The 21,291-nt window shown below is 43.0% G+C and overlaps 2 protein-coding genes across 6 annotated transcripts in view; one reads left to right on the top strand and one right to left on the bottom strand.

The window, feature by feature from the left end:
* rai1 (retinoic acid induced 1) overlaps window positions 1-14,799 on the bottom strand; it is a 59,990-nt gene extending 45,191 nt beyond the window's left edge. Inside the window, exon 1 of the mRNA XM_039675255.2 lies at window positions 14,554-14,799. The gene's annotated coding sequence lies outside the window, so the exon portion shown is untranslated. The remainder of the gene's footprint in view (window positions 1-14,553) is intronic.
* The window catches only part of LOC120481558 (proteasomal ubiquitin receptor ADRM1), a 79,588-nt gene that overhangs the window by 43,540 nt on the left and 14,757 nt on the right, over window positions 1-21,291 (top strand). Inside the window, exon 1 of one of the 5 annotated variants that reach the window (XM_039675259.2) lies at window positions 14,851-15,018. The exons of 3 other annotated variants lie outside the window; for them this stretch is intronic. In XM_039675259.2, coding sequence (XP_039531193.2) covers window positions 14,980-15,018 — 39 coding nt within the window. In that variant the 5' untranslated portion in view covers window positions 14,851-14,979. Of the gene's footprint in view, window positions 1-14,850; window positions 15,019-15,380; window positions 15,518-21,291 lie in introns of those variants that run through there. One more of the 5 variants, XR_005623338.2, reaches the window with a different exon arrangement.

Raw genomic sequence — 21,291 nt, 5'->3', positions numbered from 1 at the left:
TTGAAGAATGCCGCGTCTGACGTTGGTTCGACGTTAATTCGATGAGCAAATCAACGTTGTTTCAATGTCATGAGAGACGTCGTTTCCACGTTGATTCAATGTCAGTTTGCTGTCTGGGTAAGCGTTTCCCCACCCAAACTGTGAAACCTACGTCATCAGAAAAAGAAACCGTTCCAGACCGGAAGTAACTTTTCAGATTTTGATTAAAGATTACTAAGGTAAAACATTTTTTTAATATATATTTACTTGCACGGATTAATTGTTCACCACAAGACTAGTAATATGCGCTAGCAAAGTAAATGGGTTCAATTTTGATTTCACGGGGACTTTAAAACATAAACGGAATTATCCACACGCCACATATGTACAAAAATTTACCATAACACCGCCCCCCATTCAGACATCTCGCGAGCAAAATAACAGTGTGTGTGTGTGTGGCATGATCGTCCCTGTGACATTGGTCTCTCAGCGGCATGGAGACTGGATTGACGAAGGTGGGAGGAGGACGGATAGATAAAAAGAGCGCGTGAATGAGTGGAGGTGGGGTTCTGGGAATCGGTGGCTTGGAAAATGGGGGGAGGACAGAGCGCTAATGGCGACGAGACGCAGCTGGCTATAGACGGAAAGGACGGAGAGAGACCTAGAAAATGACATTATCCTTTTGTTTTGTGCTGCTTTTAGCTGCTGATTTGGAGTGTGTGGAGGCGAATGTTAATGTCAGATCGCAGGGGAAGAAAGGCTTGAACGCTACTGCTCTTAAGTGACATAATTAAAGAGAAAGAAAGAGTATAACGAAGCGTGAAATCCTAATGAGAGCAATGAGATTGAGCTGTCTCTCTCTCTCACACACAGTATTTTGAAGGTTTTTTGTTTTCATAATGAAGCCAACTTATAAATGATGTCTACTAGGCTGTATGGTATACATTTATACACTAAATTATTTATAACCCTGCCAATCACTATTATGATTTTTAATAAATAAATAACATTCCTGCGTGTTGTCAATTTCATCCAAAAATCAAGTCATCTTTTCGCATGCTCTTCCATTTTATCTGTGGAACAAAACATTCAAAGTGCTTTTTGGACCCGGACGTTTTTCTAAATATCTTTTAATGTTAGAAATAAAGTTATGCAGGTTTGGAACGGTAAGATAGATATCGAGTAAATGATGACAGAGAACTGACATTTTTTTAACAGCTGCCCTGAGATCAGCTGTTCATAGTTCATAGAGAACGTCTCCTTGTTTGGAGCTGCGCTGAGATCAGCTGCTTTGTGTCGAACCTCTATTCCCATCAGCCACCTCTGCTCTGAGACCAGCGCGCACTTCCCAGCATAACACCGAATAAATTATTGTGCCGTATTGGGGTGATAGGGTTTCAGAGCCACATTTAGAACGGAGAGATAGTGACAAGAGCAAGAGGAAGCGAGGAATGAATCAGAGAGAGGGATGGTGGGGCGCATGCACATGAGAGATGCTTAGTGTTAAAATTGGCAGCTAGACGAGAGAACGAGAGCGGGCGAGAGCGAGACAGGGTCATAGAGAGAGCACAAGGGAGAGATAGAGAGACGGGGAACGTGAGAGAATTGTTATCGCAAAAATACATAGAAATGGGGGAAATGAGATGAGGAAAGAGAAAGGGGGAGATGGAAACAAAAGGGTCGCACAGAGAGGGTGAACGGGAAGATGTGTGGTTTTAAAATAGACAGACATGAAGGGAAGGCAGAGGCGCTGTTTTCTGCTGTTTTAGTGTGTGATAAAAATGAGGAACACACACACACAGTAAATTGCTGAGAGGCTGCCAAGCTCACGTTGACCATGCTGTAGAGCTTGTGTGTGAAGACGGCTAACAAAATCGACTCACAACACAACATGCAATGCATTTAGTGCTTTCTGAGCATTGAAGTCTCTTACGCTCACAACGGCTGCATTTACTTCATCAAAAAACATCAGAAAAGATCGTAATATTGTGAAATATTACAATCTTTGTTAATATTAAAATGTCATTTATGCCTGCATCAAAGCTGTATTTTCAGTATCATTAGCTGCTCCAGTCTTCAGAGTCACATGATCCTTCAGAAATCACTCTAATATGATGATCTGATGCTCAAGAAACATTTCTGGTTATTGAAAACAGTTGTGTGGCTTAATATTTTTGTGGAAACTGTGATAGATTTTTTATTTTTTTTTCAGGAATCTTCAATGAATAGAAAGTTTAAACCCAGACAGCAACATAGTGTGGGCCCACATCTGGTACAAGTTCATGTGCCAGATGTAAATACTATATTTACACTATATTGCTGTCTGGGAAAGAACTTTTTTTTTAATAGTAATATTATAAATTACTTTACTTTTGATCAATGCTTCTTTGCTACATAAAAGTATTGATTTCTTTAAAAAAAACTTTTTTAAGGCTTTATATACACTGTAATATATATATATATATATATATATATATATATATATATATTCATGATTTGTAATCACAACATTTTTTTCTTTTGTCAAATCAACTTAAATAATTTATGTAGTTCAGATAACATAATATTTTGAGTTTCTGATGATTAAATGTATCTCCTTAATTGTATTAACTCAATTTTTCCATTTCAATGAATGTAAAATTTTAAGGCAACCAGGTTACTTCATTTTTTAAGTTAAACCAACAATATTTTTTTACAGTGTAGGCCTATGCAAATTTTGACCATGACTGACTTTTTTTTTTTTGTGATGGTTGTTCTTGAGACCCTTGTTTGTCCTGCCAAATGTTCCTCAGAAATACCCTACAAATTCTTCAGTTTTCCACCATCTTTGCATATTTGAACCCTTTCCAGCAGTGACTGTATGATTTTGAGATCCATCTTTTTTTTAAACTGAGGGACCCAAACACAACTATTAAAAAGGTTCAAACATTCACTGATGCATTGAAAACGTTTTCAATTTGAAGATCAAGTCCAGACAGCAACATACAGTAGTGTCTGCCCAGATCCGGAAGACCTCACAGGGTACCACTCATCTCCACCACAAAAGGGGAAAAGAGGCTATAATTTGCAAGAGCTCACCAAAATTGGACAGTTGAAGACTGAAAAAATGTTGCCTGGTCTGATGAGACTTGATTTCTGTTGAGACATTCAGATGGTCGAGTCAGAATTTGGCGTAAACAGAATGAGAACATGGATCCATCATGCCTTGTTACCACTGTGCAGGCTGGTGGTGGTGGTGTAATGGTGTGGGGGATGTTTTCTTGGCACACTTTAGGCCCCTTAGCGCCAATTGGGCATCATTTAAATGCCACAGCCTACCTGAGCATTGTTTCTGACCATGTCCATCCCTTTATGGCCACCATGTCACAAAGCTTGAATCATTTCAAATTGGTTTCTTGAACATGACAATGAGTTCACTGTACTAAAATGGCCCCCACAGTCACCAAATCTCAACCCAATAGAGCATCTTTGGGATGTGGTGGAACGGGAGCTTCGTGCCCTGGATGTACATCCCACAAATCTCCATCAACTGCAAGATGCTATCCTATCAATATGGGCCAACATTTCTAAAGAATGCTTTCAGCACCTTGTTGAATCAATGCCACGTAGAATTACAGCAGGCCAAACACAGTATTAGTATGGTGTTCCTAATAATCCTTTAGGTGAGTGTATAAATATCATGTGGTTGCTAAAGCGCTATGCAGTTGTCGGTGTGTATTAGGTGGTTGCTGGGCATTTCTTTGTGCTAGCATGTTGCTATGCTTTATGGTTCCTCTTAGAACTAAAAATAATTGTACACTGATCTGAAGCACACACAACGTATGTCTCCAAAGAACTGTAGAACCCAAGAACCTTTATTTGAACTGTGTTTATGTGGGCGCACATGAGTGTGAACAACACGATGTTTGTGTTGATGATTATAGTATTGATTTGTGTGGCTTCAGTATGACTCACAGCACAGCATCCATGTGTCTGCCTCTCTCTCCACACACACACACACACACACACACTGGGATCTATCAACAGAGCACATTCTCTTCACATAATCACACACAGACACACACTCATCCATTCGTCCGCTTTCTCTACCTCCCCCGCCCATACAGCTGTCTGTAGTGCTTGTGTGTGTGTTTGAATATGAATGCGCGTCTTTTCAGATTGCTCTGCATGTGTATGCGTTTTAACTCTGAAGATGCATCTGTGTGTGTGTGTGCATGATATATACAGTTATCCCGAGTGTGTGTCTGTGCGTGTACAAATTGGCTTATGAAAATAGGCATATGAAAACACACGCACTATGGCTCTCACAAATGTGTGTGTGTGTGATTAATCACAGTCACTACATGTCTGCTGCTGCTCTTGCTTGTCTATGACAGTTTTGAACAGAACACTGCATGCATTATGCATCAATAAACTAAACCGTTCAAACAGAAGTATGCTATTATTGTCACATGTCGCATGCTTAATTTAGTGAAAGGTGTTGCATCTTGGAATTAAATGGGTCTTTGCATACTGCAGAAGAGTAAATGTTAGTATGCAATACCAAACACAGCCTCAATGTGCTCAGCTGTATACTACACATTTTGGTTATTCCATGCAGACAAACTGGTACTCCCTTCATGCACATGTTAGTACAGTATGCTATTCTAAACATGGCCATCGCTTGGTGAATATAGCAGCCAGGTCATCTAGGAATTTCTTGCATAAAGAACATACTGGAGAAGCATTAGGAGTATGTGTTAGTGTGCAATTCTAACCATAACTGTAACTCCCCTATAGTTTACACAGTTGGAGGTTTGTAGAATGTAGTAGGTTATTTGATAATCCATGCATTCAACCACCCTTCATGCACAATATACCACAAAAATAATAAGAGAAGTATATAAGTATGCAATTGCAAACATATTTACAATCTGCTTTGCTGATATTAGGCGTCTACATGCACAATATACTGTATGTACTGCAGAAATAGTGAGTATTATGTTAGTATGGTGCTCTTAATACGGCCCTATGTTCTCTATACTGCACAATTTAGCAAATGTTGAAGGTTATTTGGGTGTTTCATGCATGCAACCTCCCTTGAGACCTAGAAAAATGATAATAGTAGTATGTTAGTATGAAATTGCGAACATATACACAATGCGCTTTGTTGTATATTATACACTAAAACATTTTATACATTTTAATAATATCCAAGTTAATACTTGTTCAAAACAATCACACAACAAAGTCTGCACTATTTTCTTTTATTTTGATCAATAAAATAATTCATTTTTGTTCAATGAATATACTGTCGTTAAAATATGTTAATATACAAATATATTTTAAAAACACAAAAACTAAATTATTTCGAAAAGTAAAGATTCTGAAAGTATTGAATGCGATCCCATAATAATTTAATATTGATTTACAGTAGTAAAATTAAATCATTTTATTATATGATATTATTAATATATATATATATATATATATATTTGTTTTTTTGTTGTTGATGATTTCATTATAAATATGGTGATTATCTCTAAGGTGAACACCTAATATAATATATGATATCAACCATATGAATAAAACCATGTCATGTCACAAATGGAAAAGTCAGCCAGATATTTATTATCATGTTAATTATTGTGCCTTTCGCCCAAACAGCAGGGGCGCTTTTTACCCCAAATAACCCACAAGCAACATATTCTTCCGATATTGAATAACTGTTACTTTCACAACCTTGAACAGAACTGAAAATCATTAACAAGACCTTTGTCCCAAAATATATTCAATAATTTTGGCGCTTTCAATTTGCTACTTAAATCTACAACATTAAATATTAGATCAAATTAGCACATAATCAACTTTGCGCTGCTACCTGCGATCGCGTTTTTCAAGAATCAGACAAATTTCCCCATGCACCTTAAAGTTTTGTGCTATCTATCTAGTGATTTAGATTTATTTACCTTTTACCTCAGTGTGTCTTTAAACCCGTTGTACCCTACTATATAATGCACATTTTGGCAAATAGGTTATTTGGTTATTCAAGCTCTGTAATGGTGCAAATAGTACGAGTAGTATGGTAGGATGCTATTTTGGAGCATAGCCTACTTCAAAAGCCCAGAGACAGTGTGCATCGCCTGTAGCAGGACTTGTGTTAGCAGTCTAGGGAGGCGAGCCGAGATGCAGAGGAGAATGTTTGCGTGTCCTTGTGTGTGCGCGGATGAGTACAGACAGGCTAACTGCGCCGCCAGTGTGTCCGGAGTATGACTGACATTAATAATGGAAGCGCAGCTAGTTAGCGTCACACGGCCGAGAGCAGTCTGCGGCGTGACAGTGTGCTCCGGCCGGCTAGCGTGCCTGTGCATGCGTGTGTTTCTGTGGAGGAAGGGTGTGTTTCTGTCACTCCAGCTTTCGTGGTGTCCGCTTTGACGGGCCCTCCCAGGCGATGAAAGCACTACAGCCTACACACGCACTCATAATTACGCACACGGCCGCAGACGCACACATCACACAGACAGGCAGTGGGTTGGGCATCTCTGGTGTCTGCGTCCCTTCATCTGCAGTGTTCTCCCATTCGTTCTCTCTTTCACTCTGTTTTGACGCGGCGTGTGTGTGCCGGCAGCGTGCCTGCACCATTATCAGCGCCGGCGGCGCAGGAACCCATTGTCTTTGCCGACGGTGAAGTGCCGAAGGCATTGTTTTCCGCTGCTGGTGGTCGCCTGTATCCACGCACAGTTCAGACGTGCTCTCTCAGTTTTTTTTAGCCAAGTGGATTTTGAAAGCCAAATACATGGGCTGCAAATTCTAGTGATTCGATTCTGATTTTGATTTAATACAGATACATTTGGCTAAAGATCAGGTACAGTAGGGCTAACATGTTCATTTTTTCTCAAGGAACCAAGAAAGCAACATAGTGTCTGCCCAGATCCGGCCCACATCTGGTATGTGTGGATTCAATGCGTACCAGATCTGGGCCGGATCTGGGCCGACACTATGTTGCTGTCTAGGAAACAAATCTCTCTTAGGGGCTGTTTACACGGCACCGTTTTCAACTAAAGAAAAACTTTTTATGCGAGTCGGATCAAAAGTCGGATCCAGATCCAACTCCTCCCACCTTACATATGCCTAAACCTACCCAGCTCCACCCCCTGATCCCTAAACCTACCCAGCTCCACGCCCTGATCCCTAAACCCACCCCTAAACCTACACAGCTCCACCCCCTGATCCCTAAACCCACCCCTAAACCTACACAGCTCCACCCCCTGACCCCTAAACCCACCCCTAAACCTACCCAGCTCCACCCCCTGATCCCTAAACCCACCCCTAAACCTACATAGCTCCACCCCCTGACCCCTAAACCTACCCAGCTCCACCCCCTGATCCCTAAACCCACCCCTAAACCTACCCAGCTCCACCCCCTGACCCCTAAACACACCCCTAAACCTACACAGCTCCACCCCCTGACACCTAAACCCACCCCTAAACCTACACAGCTCCACCCCCTGATCCCTAAACCCACCACTAAACCTACCCAGCTCCACCCCCTGACCCCTAAACCCTCCCCTAAACCTACCCAGCTCCACCCCTGACCCCTAAACCCACCCTAAACCTACCCAGCTCCACCCCCTGATCCCTAAACCTACCCAGCTCCACCCCCTGATCCCTAAACCCACCCCTAAACCTACACAGCTCTTCCACCGACCCTTAAACCCACCCCTAAACCTACACAGCTCTACCCCCTGACCCCTAAACCCACACCTAAACCTACACAGCTCATCCCCCTGATCCCTAAACCCACCCCTAAACCTACCCAGCTCCACCCCCTGACCCCTAAACCTACCCAGCTCCACCCCCTGATCCTTAAACCCACCCCTAAACCTACCCAGCTCATCCCTCTGATCCTTTAAACCCACCCCTAAACCTACCCAGCTCCACCCCCTGACACCTAAACCTACCCAGCTCCACCCCCTGACCCCTAAACCTACCCAGCTCCACCCCCTGACCCCTAAACCTACCCAGCTCTACCCCCTGACCCCTAAACCTACCCAGCTCCACGCCCACAGAGATGTGTATTCATGGCCCACTTTACTGTCCCGATACACAAGAGATCGTCTCTTTCCGTCCCCAACCCCGACACACACTCACACACGCTTGTAACTCAACACACACACGCTGTTTGACGCAGCAATCTTTATATCCAGTGAACTAATCGTGTCTGCCAGTGAAGACAAGCTTTGAGATCTTCTCAAATCAAACCAACACAGTTGTCAGCTTTTGTAGTGCTATGAAAGGATAGTTTTTGGCTCCTTTTCAAAAGCAGAGCCCTTTTTGACTATAGTACCTTGTTGTGCAGTCCTTGACGCTAACATGCCGTCGCTCTCCTTCTACGGTTATATAATTCAAACGGCTGTTTGAGGCCGCAGAACTTTTCAAATGCTTCCGTGCTGCTGTGATCACGGGGAAAAAAAAATCATCTGCAACAGTACGGCTTAAAATCACCCCCCCTCCCCCCTCCTCCTTTCATCTGTTACCACCGGCCCCCGAGAGTCGTTAAAAATCCCACGCAATCCTCCGTGTTGCCCCACGGACTCTCGAAGAGATCGAACACCGCCACTGGAGATCTCGCACCACCTGTAGGTGCCCTTGATAGTGTCGCACACTCGTGGCCCGGGATGTGCTGATGCTAGGTGGTAAATTGGTCTGTGCAGCTGGTCTCTCCTGAGGGGATGTGGTATGGATCATATACAGTCAGAATTGGGACACAAATAAATCACATGCAAATGCTTTCACTCGGTCTCTGCGGAGGCTTGAACCTGAGCCTTCCGCCTGAACCGCTAGATTTGAGCTTTGCCATATATGCAAAGATTTCTATGCCCCTTTCCACTTATTACTTATTATAAAATATTATTAAATACTTTCAACTCATCAGTGACAACACTTCATAGAACACCCTAGAAACCACTGGACGTATCACCCACGTGAGTGATGCAGCTAAACACTAAAAGCGTACGTACCGGTACTTCCTTCATACCAAATTAAGCGAAGCTCAAAAGGAATGGCTCTTTTTTAATTTTTATTAAGGACTCCTTTCTCAGCAATCAGTTTGTCAGTAGTGAGGCGTGGCAGGATGCACGAGTGTTTGTGTGCGCGTGTGTGTGCAGTAGCGTTCTGGGCCAGTGGACTGGTAAATACAGCGGCTGTGGAGTGGAAATGAAGGCTGGATCTATTTGGAGAAACGATAGATGACCTTCCACTGAGCTGGATGACATCTAAGCGATTTCAACGTGCAGCGCCACACGCTCACAATCGCACACGGATGTGTGTGTTCTGACCATAGACTGTAAAAAAAAGATGGATGACGCCCCTTTGCACTCTTCCATTGGTCAGAAGTGAAGCCACTGTGGTGAAGAGTTGAGTCCCATTGAAAAGATGGCTCCCAGTTTAGGACCCAAGGAATCCGATTGGTTCAAAGCTAGTTTTATGGGTATTCGCTTTAGTGCCTGGTTACAAATCAGAGAAAATCACTTTATTATAGAAGACATATAAGAAGACTTACATGTTGAAAGTTCTCGACTTACAACTAAATTTCGTGATTTCGAAATTATTTTTAAAACGCAACCTACTATGAAAAGCGCTATACAAATAAATGTATTACTTGGATGGCAACAAACTACTTTTATCTTTCATTTTTTATCTTATCTTGCACATAGCTGTGCGATTTAGCATTCAAGCTACACATAACGCCAAAACAGCTCAAGTTAGCTACAAGTTATCGCAAAAACAGATTAAGCTGGGACCCATCTCCTAAGTGGGACCCAGAAAACGAGAGATCAAGCCAGATCACACATTAAAGGCCAATTTATACTTCTGCGTAGGGTGCGCACGATAGGTACGGCGTAGCATACGCACAGACGCGTCCCATACCGCGTACCCTTCGCCGTTGCCTGACGCGCACCTCTTCAAAAATGTAACTACATGTCGCGACGACGCTGACCGCAAGATCGGCGATTAGTCGGCTTGGTAGCATCGCATTTCCTCCTACGCATTTCCGCACGTACCTTCTCACGCATTTCCACACGTACCATCTCCTCCGACGTCTTCTCTCATTTCTGCCTTTCAGTTTTAGTAATTTCACTAAAATTAACTGTTTTTCCACCTCAATAAGCTCCAACTCCAACATGATCTGCTCTCTTTCTGTCACTATTGCTTGTAGTAACCTAACTGCGAGGAATCTAAACACAGTGGAACATTAAAACCCTCTGCCGCCAACTAGCGTTTCGGAGCAGTACTGCAGAGCAACCAAGACCTGAACGCAGAAGTATAAATGCTCACAACGGGGTCGCCTACGTGCGTAGCCAACGCCGTACACTACGGCGTACCCTCGACGCAGAAGTATAAATTGGCCTTAAGACCCGTTCACACTCGATAACTATATTAGCGTCAACAGCAGGTGGGCGACATCGTTCTGTTTATTATAAGCTTGTGCTGTCGTTTTGTCGAATGTCACATTAAATGCAGCATGGATTCTGTCAATATTTTTATCGTTAATCATCTGGGAAAAAAAGCATTCCTCTGAAATTGATATCAGCAACATTGTTTCTCTGCGCCTTATTGTTACAATTGTGGCATGAACTCTGCAGTTCTTTTACATTGAGAATATGGTTATCATAGTCATCGTCCTTGGCGTGATTTTAGCCAACAATATGTTTAAAGAAAAAATCATTTTTGCGTACCCGTACAAACAGGGCTTGACTAACTTTATTGGTCACCATTTATTGGGGGAAAGCTGCCATATTTTGAATATTATCTCATAATTGGGCAGCAGAAATATTAGGCTGCTGTCACTTTAAGAGCAGATGCACCGATCCATTATACTGTTACACACGTGTTTTCTTTCTCAACTGTTTATGTTCACTTAAAACAACTGATTGTGTTTACGTGAGCGCAGGGAATGAGTAAAATTATGTGCGAAACTCAAGCCCGCCTCTCCTCACTCCTCGAGTGAGACTGCAATTGAAAAATGTATATTATATTATCTAAAATCATGTAAGTGGTGCACATTGAACCAACCAATGCTTTGAGTTTAGGGCGGGACTGTCTGTTTGATTGGCCAATGGCAGATGGGGGGAGTGTCCAGGAAACCTTTAAGGAAACAGTTATTATTTTTTTACACTGCCACTACTAGAGCAGAAATCACATGCTTCGACTGTAAATGTGACATCTCGGTTATATGACATCTCGGTTGCGCACGAGTGCTTTCCCGTGGAAATCTGACCCCCTGACCATCGAGTTTGTTGTTTTATTTCTTCTCTTCATCCAATCATTTCCTGTTCTCCGCTCACTCGGAGCAAAGACTGCTGAGCCCAGTGCTGCATAGACAGCGGCATCTGGAGATAAATAATTCCTCCGTCGCTCCTCTCCTCTCGTCCTCCCTCGCTCGCTCGCTCTGCCCCGTCCTGACCTTATGGATCTGTTTTGAGCCGTGCCAGATTGTTGCTCAGGACTCTCGCACCTAGAAAACAGCGGAAGGGGGAGGGGTGCTGTCTTTCTCTCTCACCTCATATCCGTCTCTCTCTCTCTCTGTCGGTCTACTCTTTCCCACTGCCTCTATCTAATTTCTTTCCCATCACCTTCTATTCTTGAAAGAGCCGACGATACCCCTCTCTCTCGTTCTGTTTTTCATGGTTGTTCTCTGACTGACCCTCAGGTGTGTGACAGTTTCAGTGGATTGCATCAGCCTCCACACTATAGTCACTGACAAAATGCGATATAGCACCATGTAGGGCTGGGCGATGTGATGGTATATACTGTGCGTTGGTAGACATGTATCAGCTTTTACAGATTTTGCATGAGCGGTGTAGCTGTATTTACATGGGCAGGACTGCGTTATGTTATTTACACATGGGAGCAATGAGAATATATGGAAAACTGTCAGTCAAGATGGCCAAGAACTTGTTTTTAAGGGCAGAAATGTGAAGCAGGGTTTAGGGTTTATGGTAGCAGGGCAACGGCACAACTTGCCGCATTAATATAGAATGCACTGGAAGTGTTTATATGAGCTATTTTGGAACAGCTTTGATGTGGCTCATCCAGTCATTATAATGTCAGTTTTAGCTCTGTGTTGTGTTTACTTGTGATGCTCTGAAACCACACGTATTATTCATTTATGATAATCAAATCTGATCTTTTGATTTGCATCATAGAGTTTTTATTTGCTGGTTGTTTTTCATTTGATTTTTTTTTTTTTCTTAAATAGGCATTGCAGTGCAAAAACATTTTCTTAATCATTTTTTTTTTTACTTGTTTTCCTTGTTTAAAAAAAATATATTTTTAAAGCATAAATGATCAAGTAAAAATAGAGTAAGGTTCGTGTTTAAAATATGAATGTCATTGGAGTAAGACATGTAAAACTTAATTATTTGATTTACTTAATTTATTTTAAGCATAAATCATAAGGTAAAATATAGTGAGGTTTGTTCTTAAAATAATGTTATTGGAGTAAGAAAACTTTTGTAAAAATTTTGTAAAACTTAATCCTTAAATCTACTTATTTATTTCAACTATTTTATTTTATTTTAAGCATAAATCATAAGGTAAAAATAGAGTAAGGTTACTGTTTAAAATAAGAATGTCATTGGAGTAAGAAAACATATATATATATATATATATATATATATATATATATATATATAGATTAAAAAATAGGTTAAGGTAAATATATATATACATATATAGAGTAAGGTTTGTGTTTAAAATAAGAATGTCATTGGAGTAAGAAAACGTTTATATATATATATATATATATATATATATATATTAGATATAGATTAATGTAATAAATTAATATATATATATATTTTACTGGCAGCTTAGTTATATTTTGGTTTGCATTCATCACGTTCTAAATGGAAAAAGAAAATAATCAAATAGATGAAGTATATTTCCTTTCAAATATGTTATTTACTGGATACCCCCCCCCCCCCCAAAAAAAAAAAATAATAAATAAAAAAAAATAAAAAAAACTGTCAGTGATATAACATGATATGTAGTTATGTAATAATATTAACTATTAATATAGCATTACATAATAATATTGAATGTTACATATTGTATATGGTATTCTATCATATTTTTACTGGAATTTATTAATAATATAATCTGACTCTGTGATCACCCGCCTCCCCCAGCACGCGCTTGGCACATGATCTATAGTCTGCTGATGTCTTGGGTTATTTTACATGCAGAGTGACGCTCTTAACCTTGGGAATACAGTTGCGACCTTTTTTTTCTCTCTCTCGGTAGATGCGTCTATTATATTATTGCAGATGTTAGTATCATTTTTTCCTCTTTTGTAATTCACTCACATATTCATGCTATCCCTCCATTTTTCTCCCCGCCTTCATATTCATCTCACCTCTCCATTCCGTATCTGTCCATCTCACACATACCAACACACACACACACACACTGCGCGCGCTCTCCGCCTGTCAGTCACACTCCCTCTGCGCGCGCGCACACACACACACGCGTCTCTAAATGGATTCTTGCGGAGAGGGGCCGTCCAGAGCATCAATATCAGTCAGCTGTGACACTGCAGTCTCAGTGCAGCGTTTAATAGGTTAGAGCTGTCTTATACCCCTGAGTGTCTCTGATCAAGGGCATGATGCATGCAAAAACAACACACTCGGAAAACACGACGAATTCCCTTGAAACGCATGTAAACAAACCAATACTAGCGATGCTTTCCGGAAAACCTCACTCACAAAATCATCGCATAAAGCGCGCAACACACACTGCATATGCATAATGCGCGTGCATGTCAAGTCTGAAATAAACGCTGAAGTTTTGTGTTGTTTTTGATTTTTTGCCACACACATTTCGTCTGCGGATCCATGGATATGAGTGACACGATCACTAAATCTCACTCGTAGACTCACACAAACACATTTTCGTATAAAGCGCAACACACTCTTCATTTGCATAATGCGTCTTCGATATAAACACAAGAGCACGTCATAGTTTTGCGTTGCTTTTGATTTCGGTTGCAAACATAGCTCACATTTCAGCGGACCCATTGACAAATTGCAGTTTCACGTTTAAAGGCTATTGAATAGCTATAACAAATGAGCGTTTAAACACTGAAAATAAAGGTTTCTTATTGGCACCGACGGCTCCACAAATAACCAATTTTAACATCCACGGAATCATTCAATTGCACTTTACAGTGAATAAATGCTCTTTAGAAATATCCCTTAATATACCTTGATTTTTTCGTAGACAGTTTTGACGCCAACACAACACACAAACTATCCCTTTCCTACAGCATCTGTTGCTAGTAAGAGTTGCCAGATATGAGATCAGTGCCGTAGTTTATCTCGCAATACTCGGAACGGGAGTAGTGCAGGACTAAACTGAACTCAGAGCGCAACGGCAAACACATGTGCAGCCTGTTATCCAACACGCCCCCCTGTCCCCATGCATGCGGCTCTGGAGACGCACAGCAGCGCTCAGTCCCCGCCACTCATCCATCCACCCATCCGCTCGCACTGACATGAAGCGCCTTATATGCGGAGAAACGTGCGTCTCTACCTGCGGCGGTGCTGTGCCTGGACCCCGGTCCTCTGGATCAGGTCCTCCTGCAACGCGGAAAATGGCAGATATTCCCTGTCAGTGGCAGACTCGTCTCTCTCCCTGTCTCTCTCTCCTAGTCTCTCTCGCTCTGTTTCACTTTCCTCCTTCCCTTTGCAGCCATGTTCGGAGCGGAGCGGGGCGGGGGCGGGGGTGGACCGAACGGGGTTGGGGGTTCTGTTTGGAGGAGAAGAGACGAGCGTAAAGGAGAGAAAGGGGGCTCAGGGGGATAAGAAAGCAATTAGAGGGCAGTCCTCTCTTACTTCCAGACGGAATGTATAATGGAATTAGCTCAGGGGGGCTCGCGAGCCAGCGAATGTGTGTGTGAATGCTGATCTGTGATGGGGGGAGACCACCTGCTCTAGCGGGGAGAGAGAGAGGACAGAGATGGAGGGAAAGATGTCAGCTTCAAAGGCTGTCTCACAGGTTGGCGATCTCTCATCGGAGCGGCGAAATGCACCGTGTGTGTGCGCGCGTGCGCGTCAAGAGAGAGTGTTGTGTGGATCAGCCGGGAGTTGAAAGACTTCACTTATATGAGGATAGAGCCATAGACGAGATCGAGAAAGATCACAAACGAGATATTTTTAAATCACTTCTTTCTTGACAGCACTGAGAATTGAACAGAGGACAAATGGAGACCCTGTGAAATCTAAATGGGAGTTTTGAGGTCATTTATATGCTAGGGTACTCGGCCGATGACTCATACTGCACTCACGGACTGATTGCCCAATCAGGTGATGTCTAGAGGGAGAACATACCGCCCCCTTTTGTCACCTGCTACTGATTAGCAAAAGCCAGTAGCAAAACTTATTTCAAGGCTGTAATGTGAACAAACGTGTTTGAGATGATAGTCACTAATGATCACGCGCGTGAACTCGACAATCCACTACTGTGGGCTTTGACCGAAAACAGGAAGTAAATAGAGGTATGTGAGCTGGCTGAATTAATATCGTTTTTATTAATATCTTTCTGCATCTACTGCAGTCAGATTGACTGTGGTCACTCTTAATAACACCACTCACATGGCTGGGCACTCGTAATGACAAATCAAGGATGTTAAGAGGCTAAAAGCAGGTTTAGAACATGCCCCCACGCCCCCATAAAAAGACGATAACACAGTGTAGGCAACACCGATTTTTGTCATTTTTGTTTGTACTGACTGACAGCACTCCAAATGTACAATAAAATGAGCTCAATGTTAAAATTGACCGGAGTTCTCCTTTAATGAAATAAAACATTCCTGACAGACTGCCTAAATGTTATTTTTTTAAGTACATTTTAAATGATTGTTTTAATAATCCTTTGCCGCTAAATTTTTATGCGTCGGCCAACATGCTAAAGCACATGTAAAGTAGCCTATCATTTTTGACCGTGGTGTTATAAGATATTACATTTTAAGTTAATATATTTTAAATGTGCTGAATTGTACCTTCACATTAATGTATATTTAAAAATACTGTATAAATTTCAGTAAAAATTACATAAACAGTATATTGTAGTTATCATGAATGCTTGTACATTCGGCAGTAAGATATTGTAAAACAAAAGACATCACTGACAAAGATGTACGTACTTAAGTGGGCAAAAAAAACACTATTAAGTGCAACTAATTGCATTTAATAATAATTTAAGCTATAATATATTTTCATTTAATGTCGATTATCATTTAATATCCTTAAGTGTCATTACATTTGGTTTTAAAATAGTTAAAGTGTACTAAAAGTGTTTGTAATTTTCAGAAGGGAAGTTCAATATTTGAAAATTCTCAACAGAAATGAACATGAAAGACCAAATGATCAGAGCTGTTATATTAAAAGCCTTAACAAATCTCATTTGGGTCTATTTTTACTAATAGGGCATTTAAGGATAACCATCTGAGATAAAGTAAACACTTAAAAGACATAGCTGAGATCTCCCGAGGTGTTTTCCTCCGGGGAGAAACACTGAGGCTGGAGAGATTTTTATGACGCAGAGTGCCAGTGTGTGTGTGTGCTCACTGACAAGATAAGGTGTGTGTGTGTGTCACAGATTGTGTCATGAATAAAAATAAGCCCAGCATACTAATTGTAAAGAAGGACTCGTTATTAATGTCTTGGTAACGGGGATCAGCCAATCAGCGCCTTTGTTTTGGAGTCACGGAGAGGACACCCGTTTTGCGCGAACTGATAGGTTTCGTTTTTGAGTTAACGGTGAGAGTGGCCGGGAAGCCCATCGTAGATATTTCTGAGGAGAATAGTTAATAAATCAGTCATCTGTGCTGTGATCCGTGCATGTGTGCGTTCAGAGACATGTGAGTACCCTGGTGAATGTTTTACATATGTGTATTTTGGTGTATTAGGGTATTTATGAGTGTTGCTTAATCTGAGGTACTCAGTTGAAATGCAGTATTGTTAGCTAAAAGTTCGCTAACAGCACATTAATGCCTAGTATTATTAGTAATACACTACTATTGTGCTTATGAGTATTAATCTGATACTGCATAGTTATTCATGGAGTGTTTATAATGATTATGTAGTCGAGAACTATGTGTTTTTGGTTGTTGTTGTTACTGAGAGAAGGCTGTTTAGTTTAATAATAAGCTAATGTGTGCTGGTATATTATTTGTTTATTTGATTTAAATAGCTAAAGTTACCTGAAGGGAAGATTATACTAAATGACAAGTATTAGCTTTAATAATTGTATCCTGACAGCATTTTGTTATTTGTATGCTGATATTTTTCTTTTCTTTATTGTTGTTGTTGTAGAACCACACACACATACTGTACATTTTAAGAAGACAGACAATCATCTGTTGGCTGTCAATAAACCCCTTCAAGAGAGTCAGAGCATCCAGTTGCATTCTTACCGATGCACCACAGTGGTCACTTATCCCAACAAGCTATAATTACAGTCCTAGCTATCAAGGTCTTCGTTTCAAATTGGTCCTTCGAGCCGGATATTGTGTGACTGTTGTGAAGGAGGATGTTTCCATATGGTAGAGGTGAGGCGACGCCACTTCCTAATACCCGTCCGAGACGTCAGACACGTCCGCCAACCTGGTTTGCTGATTATGAAGTCTCCCTGCCTGTTGTGGAGGGACCCCCCCAGGCTGCATCACTCTCCTCACAGCCCTCCTATCAGATGCAGGAGCCCTATTACAGTAGTGAGAGGATTGACCAGATGTCAAGCACTTCACAGCTACTTGATCAGTGGAACCGGACTGGTGCTCGCTCTAAGTATTCCAGAGAGTCAGTGTTCTCGGGACCCCATTATGAGAGCACCCCAGCTAGACCACTGTCTCACAGAGTAACCCCAGGGGCTTCACCTGAAATATTAGATGAGCTGCAAAGGATAAGAGAGGAGAACCAAAGGCTTCAACTCATCGTAATGGAGATGCAAACACAGCTTAATCTAAGTAAAGGTCCAGATCCATCACAACACATTGCATTCTCCCCCCCGGAGTACAGCCCGCACGCTCAACCCTCAGTGCACACTGCCGCCACTAGCTCACAAAGACCCACACCACAGGTTACGGCCCATACTACATTAGCACCTGTGCAGGTATCCAGTAAAATAGAAGTGGACGATGAAGACTGGCCCCTTCCCCCCCCTCCAGTGGCAGATGATGAGGAGAAACCACAGCTATCCACTACCACACTGCCCACAGAGTTAGTGGTAGAGTTGATGACATGCCTTAAGAAGATGGGGAGTACTCAGGAGCAGCTTCCTGAAATGTCAGCATCAGAGAACAGTAAGCTGGTTGCATCTGGTCGGATGGTGAGGTCACACCAGCCGACAGAGCCGCAAGACCGTCCACATATTTTACCTCATGTGATTCCTCTTGAGCTAGGCGCAGCTGATGGACAGAGACCCGAAAACGTTCACTCCCGCCAAGCAACAGAGTACATATATCGGGGCCCTCAACCCACCATCCCAGATTTTAGTAGAGGAGACCCACGTGAGTTTGCTAGGCTGAAGACCTCCCTGGAGAATCTCCTCCCCAAGGATGCTACGGAGAGGTTTAAATATCAGATTCTAGTTGACCATCTAAAATTTGAGGAAGCACTCCTCATTGCTGACTCATACACCAACTCTACCCAACCCTACACCGACACGATGGCCTCCTTAACAGAGCACTATGGGCAACCTCACCAGCTAGCATTAAGGCGGATTGCCGATCTGATGGAGGCGCCTAACATCCGTAGTCAGGACATTGCTGCCTTTAAAGGATTTGCCCTCAGAGTGAGAGCCCTGGTTGGCATGCTCGATCAGCTTGGAGAGAAAGGCCATATTGAGCTTCAGTGTGGGTCCCATGTCACTAGGCTTATGTCCAAGCTCCCGCAAGACATGCGGTCTGGATTTCTGAGACACCTACAACCCCTCAGCATCCGTGTCCCTACGCTGTTAGACTTCGCTAGCTGGCTGGAGTTTGAGCTGCAGATTCAGGAGTATGGATATGAATCCCGACCCAGAGAGAACCCGGAAGGTAAAAGGGAGAGACGGAAGGACTCAAAGTATGGCAGGCCAACCACAGTCCTCCATGGAGCGGAACAGTCTTCAAGTGGCCCGACTGTCCCAGTATTCCCATCCACTAGTGCAAATCCACAAGGCAAAGTCACTCTGCCCTGCCCATACTGTACCGATGCCCTGCATTACTTGAACCAGTGCAGTAAATTTAGCCAGCTAACAACTGAGCAGCGGAGAGATTGGATCAAGAGAAACAGGCGGTGCTGGCGTTGTGGTCGCTGTCATCAGGCCGCACAGTGCAAACTAAAGGCCAGGTGCAAGAATTGTAATGGCAGACATCTGGAAGCCCTCCATGACCTTAACATTAGGTCAGCCATAGTGACACCAGCCACAGAGAACACCTCCTGTTTAGTGAGTACCGCCAATGAAGTTCTCTACTTGGATAGGCAGTCTGGCTGTAGTCAGGTGCTCCTGAAGGTAACAAAGGTTGTGCTACATAATGGAGAGCAGGCCCTGGAGACCTACGCGATACTGGATGACGGGTCAGAGCGGACTATGTTACTTCCAGCCGCTGCTAAAGAGCTTAAACTTAAAGGGGAACCAGAGAGCCTCGCTTTAAGGACTGTGCGCCAGGATCTTAGAATTCTACAGGGTATGTCTGTCTCCTTCTCTATTTCTCCTGCCAGTCACCCTCAAAGATCCTACAAGATCCGGAGAGCCTTTACTGCCGATCAGCTGGGGCTGGCAGAGCACTCACAACCGGTGAAGACACTCCAGCGCAAATATAAACACCTGAAAGGACTCCCTTTGCAAACATTGGAATGTGTTCATCCCATGGTCCTTATTGGGTCAGACTACACGCACCTGATCACGCCAGTGGAACCGGTTCGTATGGGTCCGCCTGGAGGACCAGCCGCTGTAAAGACCAAGTTGGGCTGGACTATTCAGGGCCCAACCAAAATCCTCAGACAATATCTCCAGCCACAGCAGTGTCTGCATATCGCCACACAGTCACCCTCTGCAGAGCTCCTTCATCATGTTGAGAAGCTATGGCAAATGGACGTATTGCCTTATAGGAGTGAGAAGATGGTGATTCGCTCAAAGCTCGATCAAGAGGCAGTTCGCATGCTGGAAACCAGGACAGTGAGGGTGGAAGTCGACGGAGTCAATCGCTACGCCACCCCCTTGCTTCGTGTAAAGAACATGCCCTGTCTCCGCACCTCCAAGGATGCTGTACTGGCGAGTCTGCGGAGCACCGAAAGACGTCTGATGAAAGACCCAATACGAGCATCAGCCTATGCAGCAGAGATCCTGAAGTTGGAACAGGCAGGGTATGTGAAGAAGGTAACAGAAGAAGAGCTGAGTTTGTCTACAGAGTCCTGGTTCATACCTCACCACATGGTGAGTCATAATGGAAAAAACAGACTCGTATTCAACTGCTCCTTTGCATACAAGGGCTATAACCTGAATGAGCTTCTGCTACCAGGCCCCACATTGACCTCCAGCCTGTTAGGTGTCCTGCTAAGATTTCGGGAGCATTCTATCGCTATAAGTAGTGACATAAAAGGCATGTTCCACCAAATCAGGCTGCTGCCAGAAGACAGATCCCTGCTTCGTTTTGTTTGGAGGGACCTGAACAAAGAGGCGCCACCCTGCACTTATGAGTGGCAGGTCCTCCCCTTCGGAACGACATGCAGCCCCTGCTGTGCAACGTTTGCACTACAGAAACATGTGACCGACCATAGCCAGCCAGAGGAGGACGTCAGGGTGGCCGTTGAGCGTTATTTTTATGTGGATAACCACTTACAGAGCCTCTCATCCCCTACAGCAGCAAGACAGCTGGTTGACAAATTGAAGATGTTGTTAGCCTCAGGGGGTTTCGAGCTGCGTCAGTGGACTAGTAACGTTCCAGAAGTTATCAGTCATCTTCCAAAAGGGGCGAGATCCGAGAGCAGTGAGTTATGGTTCACAGAATCAATGGAGGATCCACAGGAGCTCGCACTTGGACTCCGATGGCTTTGTGCCTCAGACACTCTGGCATACAAGTGCAGCCTCACTGACCGTCCCACACCTACTATGAGGAATATCTATAGTACACTGGCACGTCTTTTCGATCCACTTGGCTTTCTCGTTCCCTTCGCCACGCGGGCCAAAATCATTGTCCAGCAATTATGGAACAAAGAGAGAGAGTGGGATGACCCGTCACTGCCAGATGACGCCCTCAAGGCCTGGATAACCTGGGAGAATGAGCTG

Source organism: Pimephales promelas, chromosome 3, assembly GCF_988280905.1.
Source record: "Pimephales promelas chromosome 3, fPimPro1.hap1.1, whole genome shotgun sequence".
Classification (NCBI taxonomy): Eukaryota; Metazoa; Chordata; class Actinopteri; order Cypriniformes; family Leuciscidae; genus Pimephales; species Pimephales promelas.
Note: the sequence above shows the minus strand (reverse complement) of the source record. Positions and strands in the feature narration are given on the sequence as shown.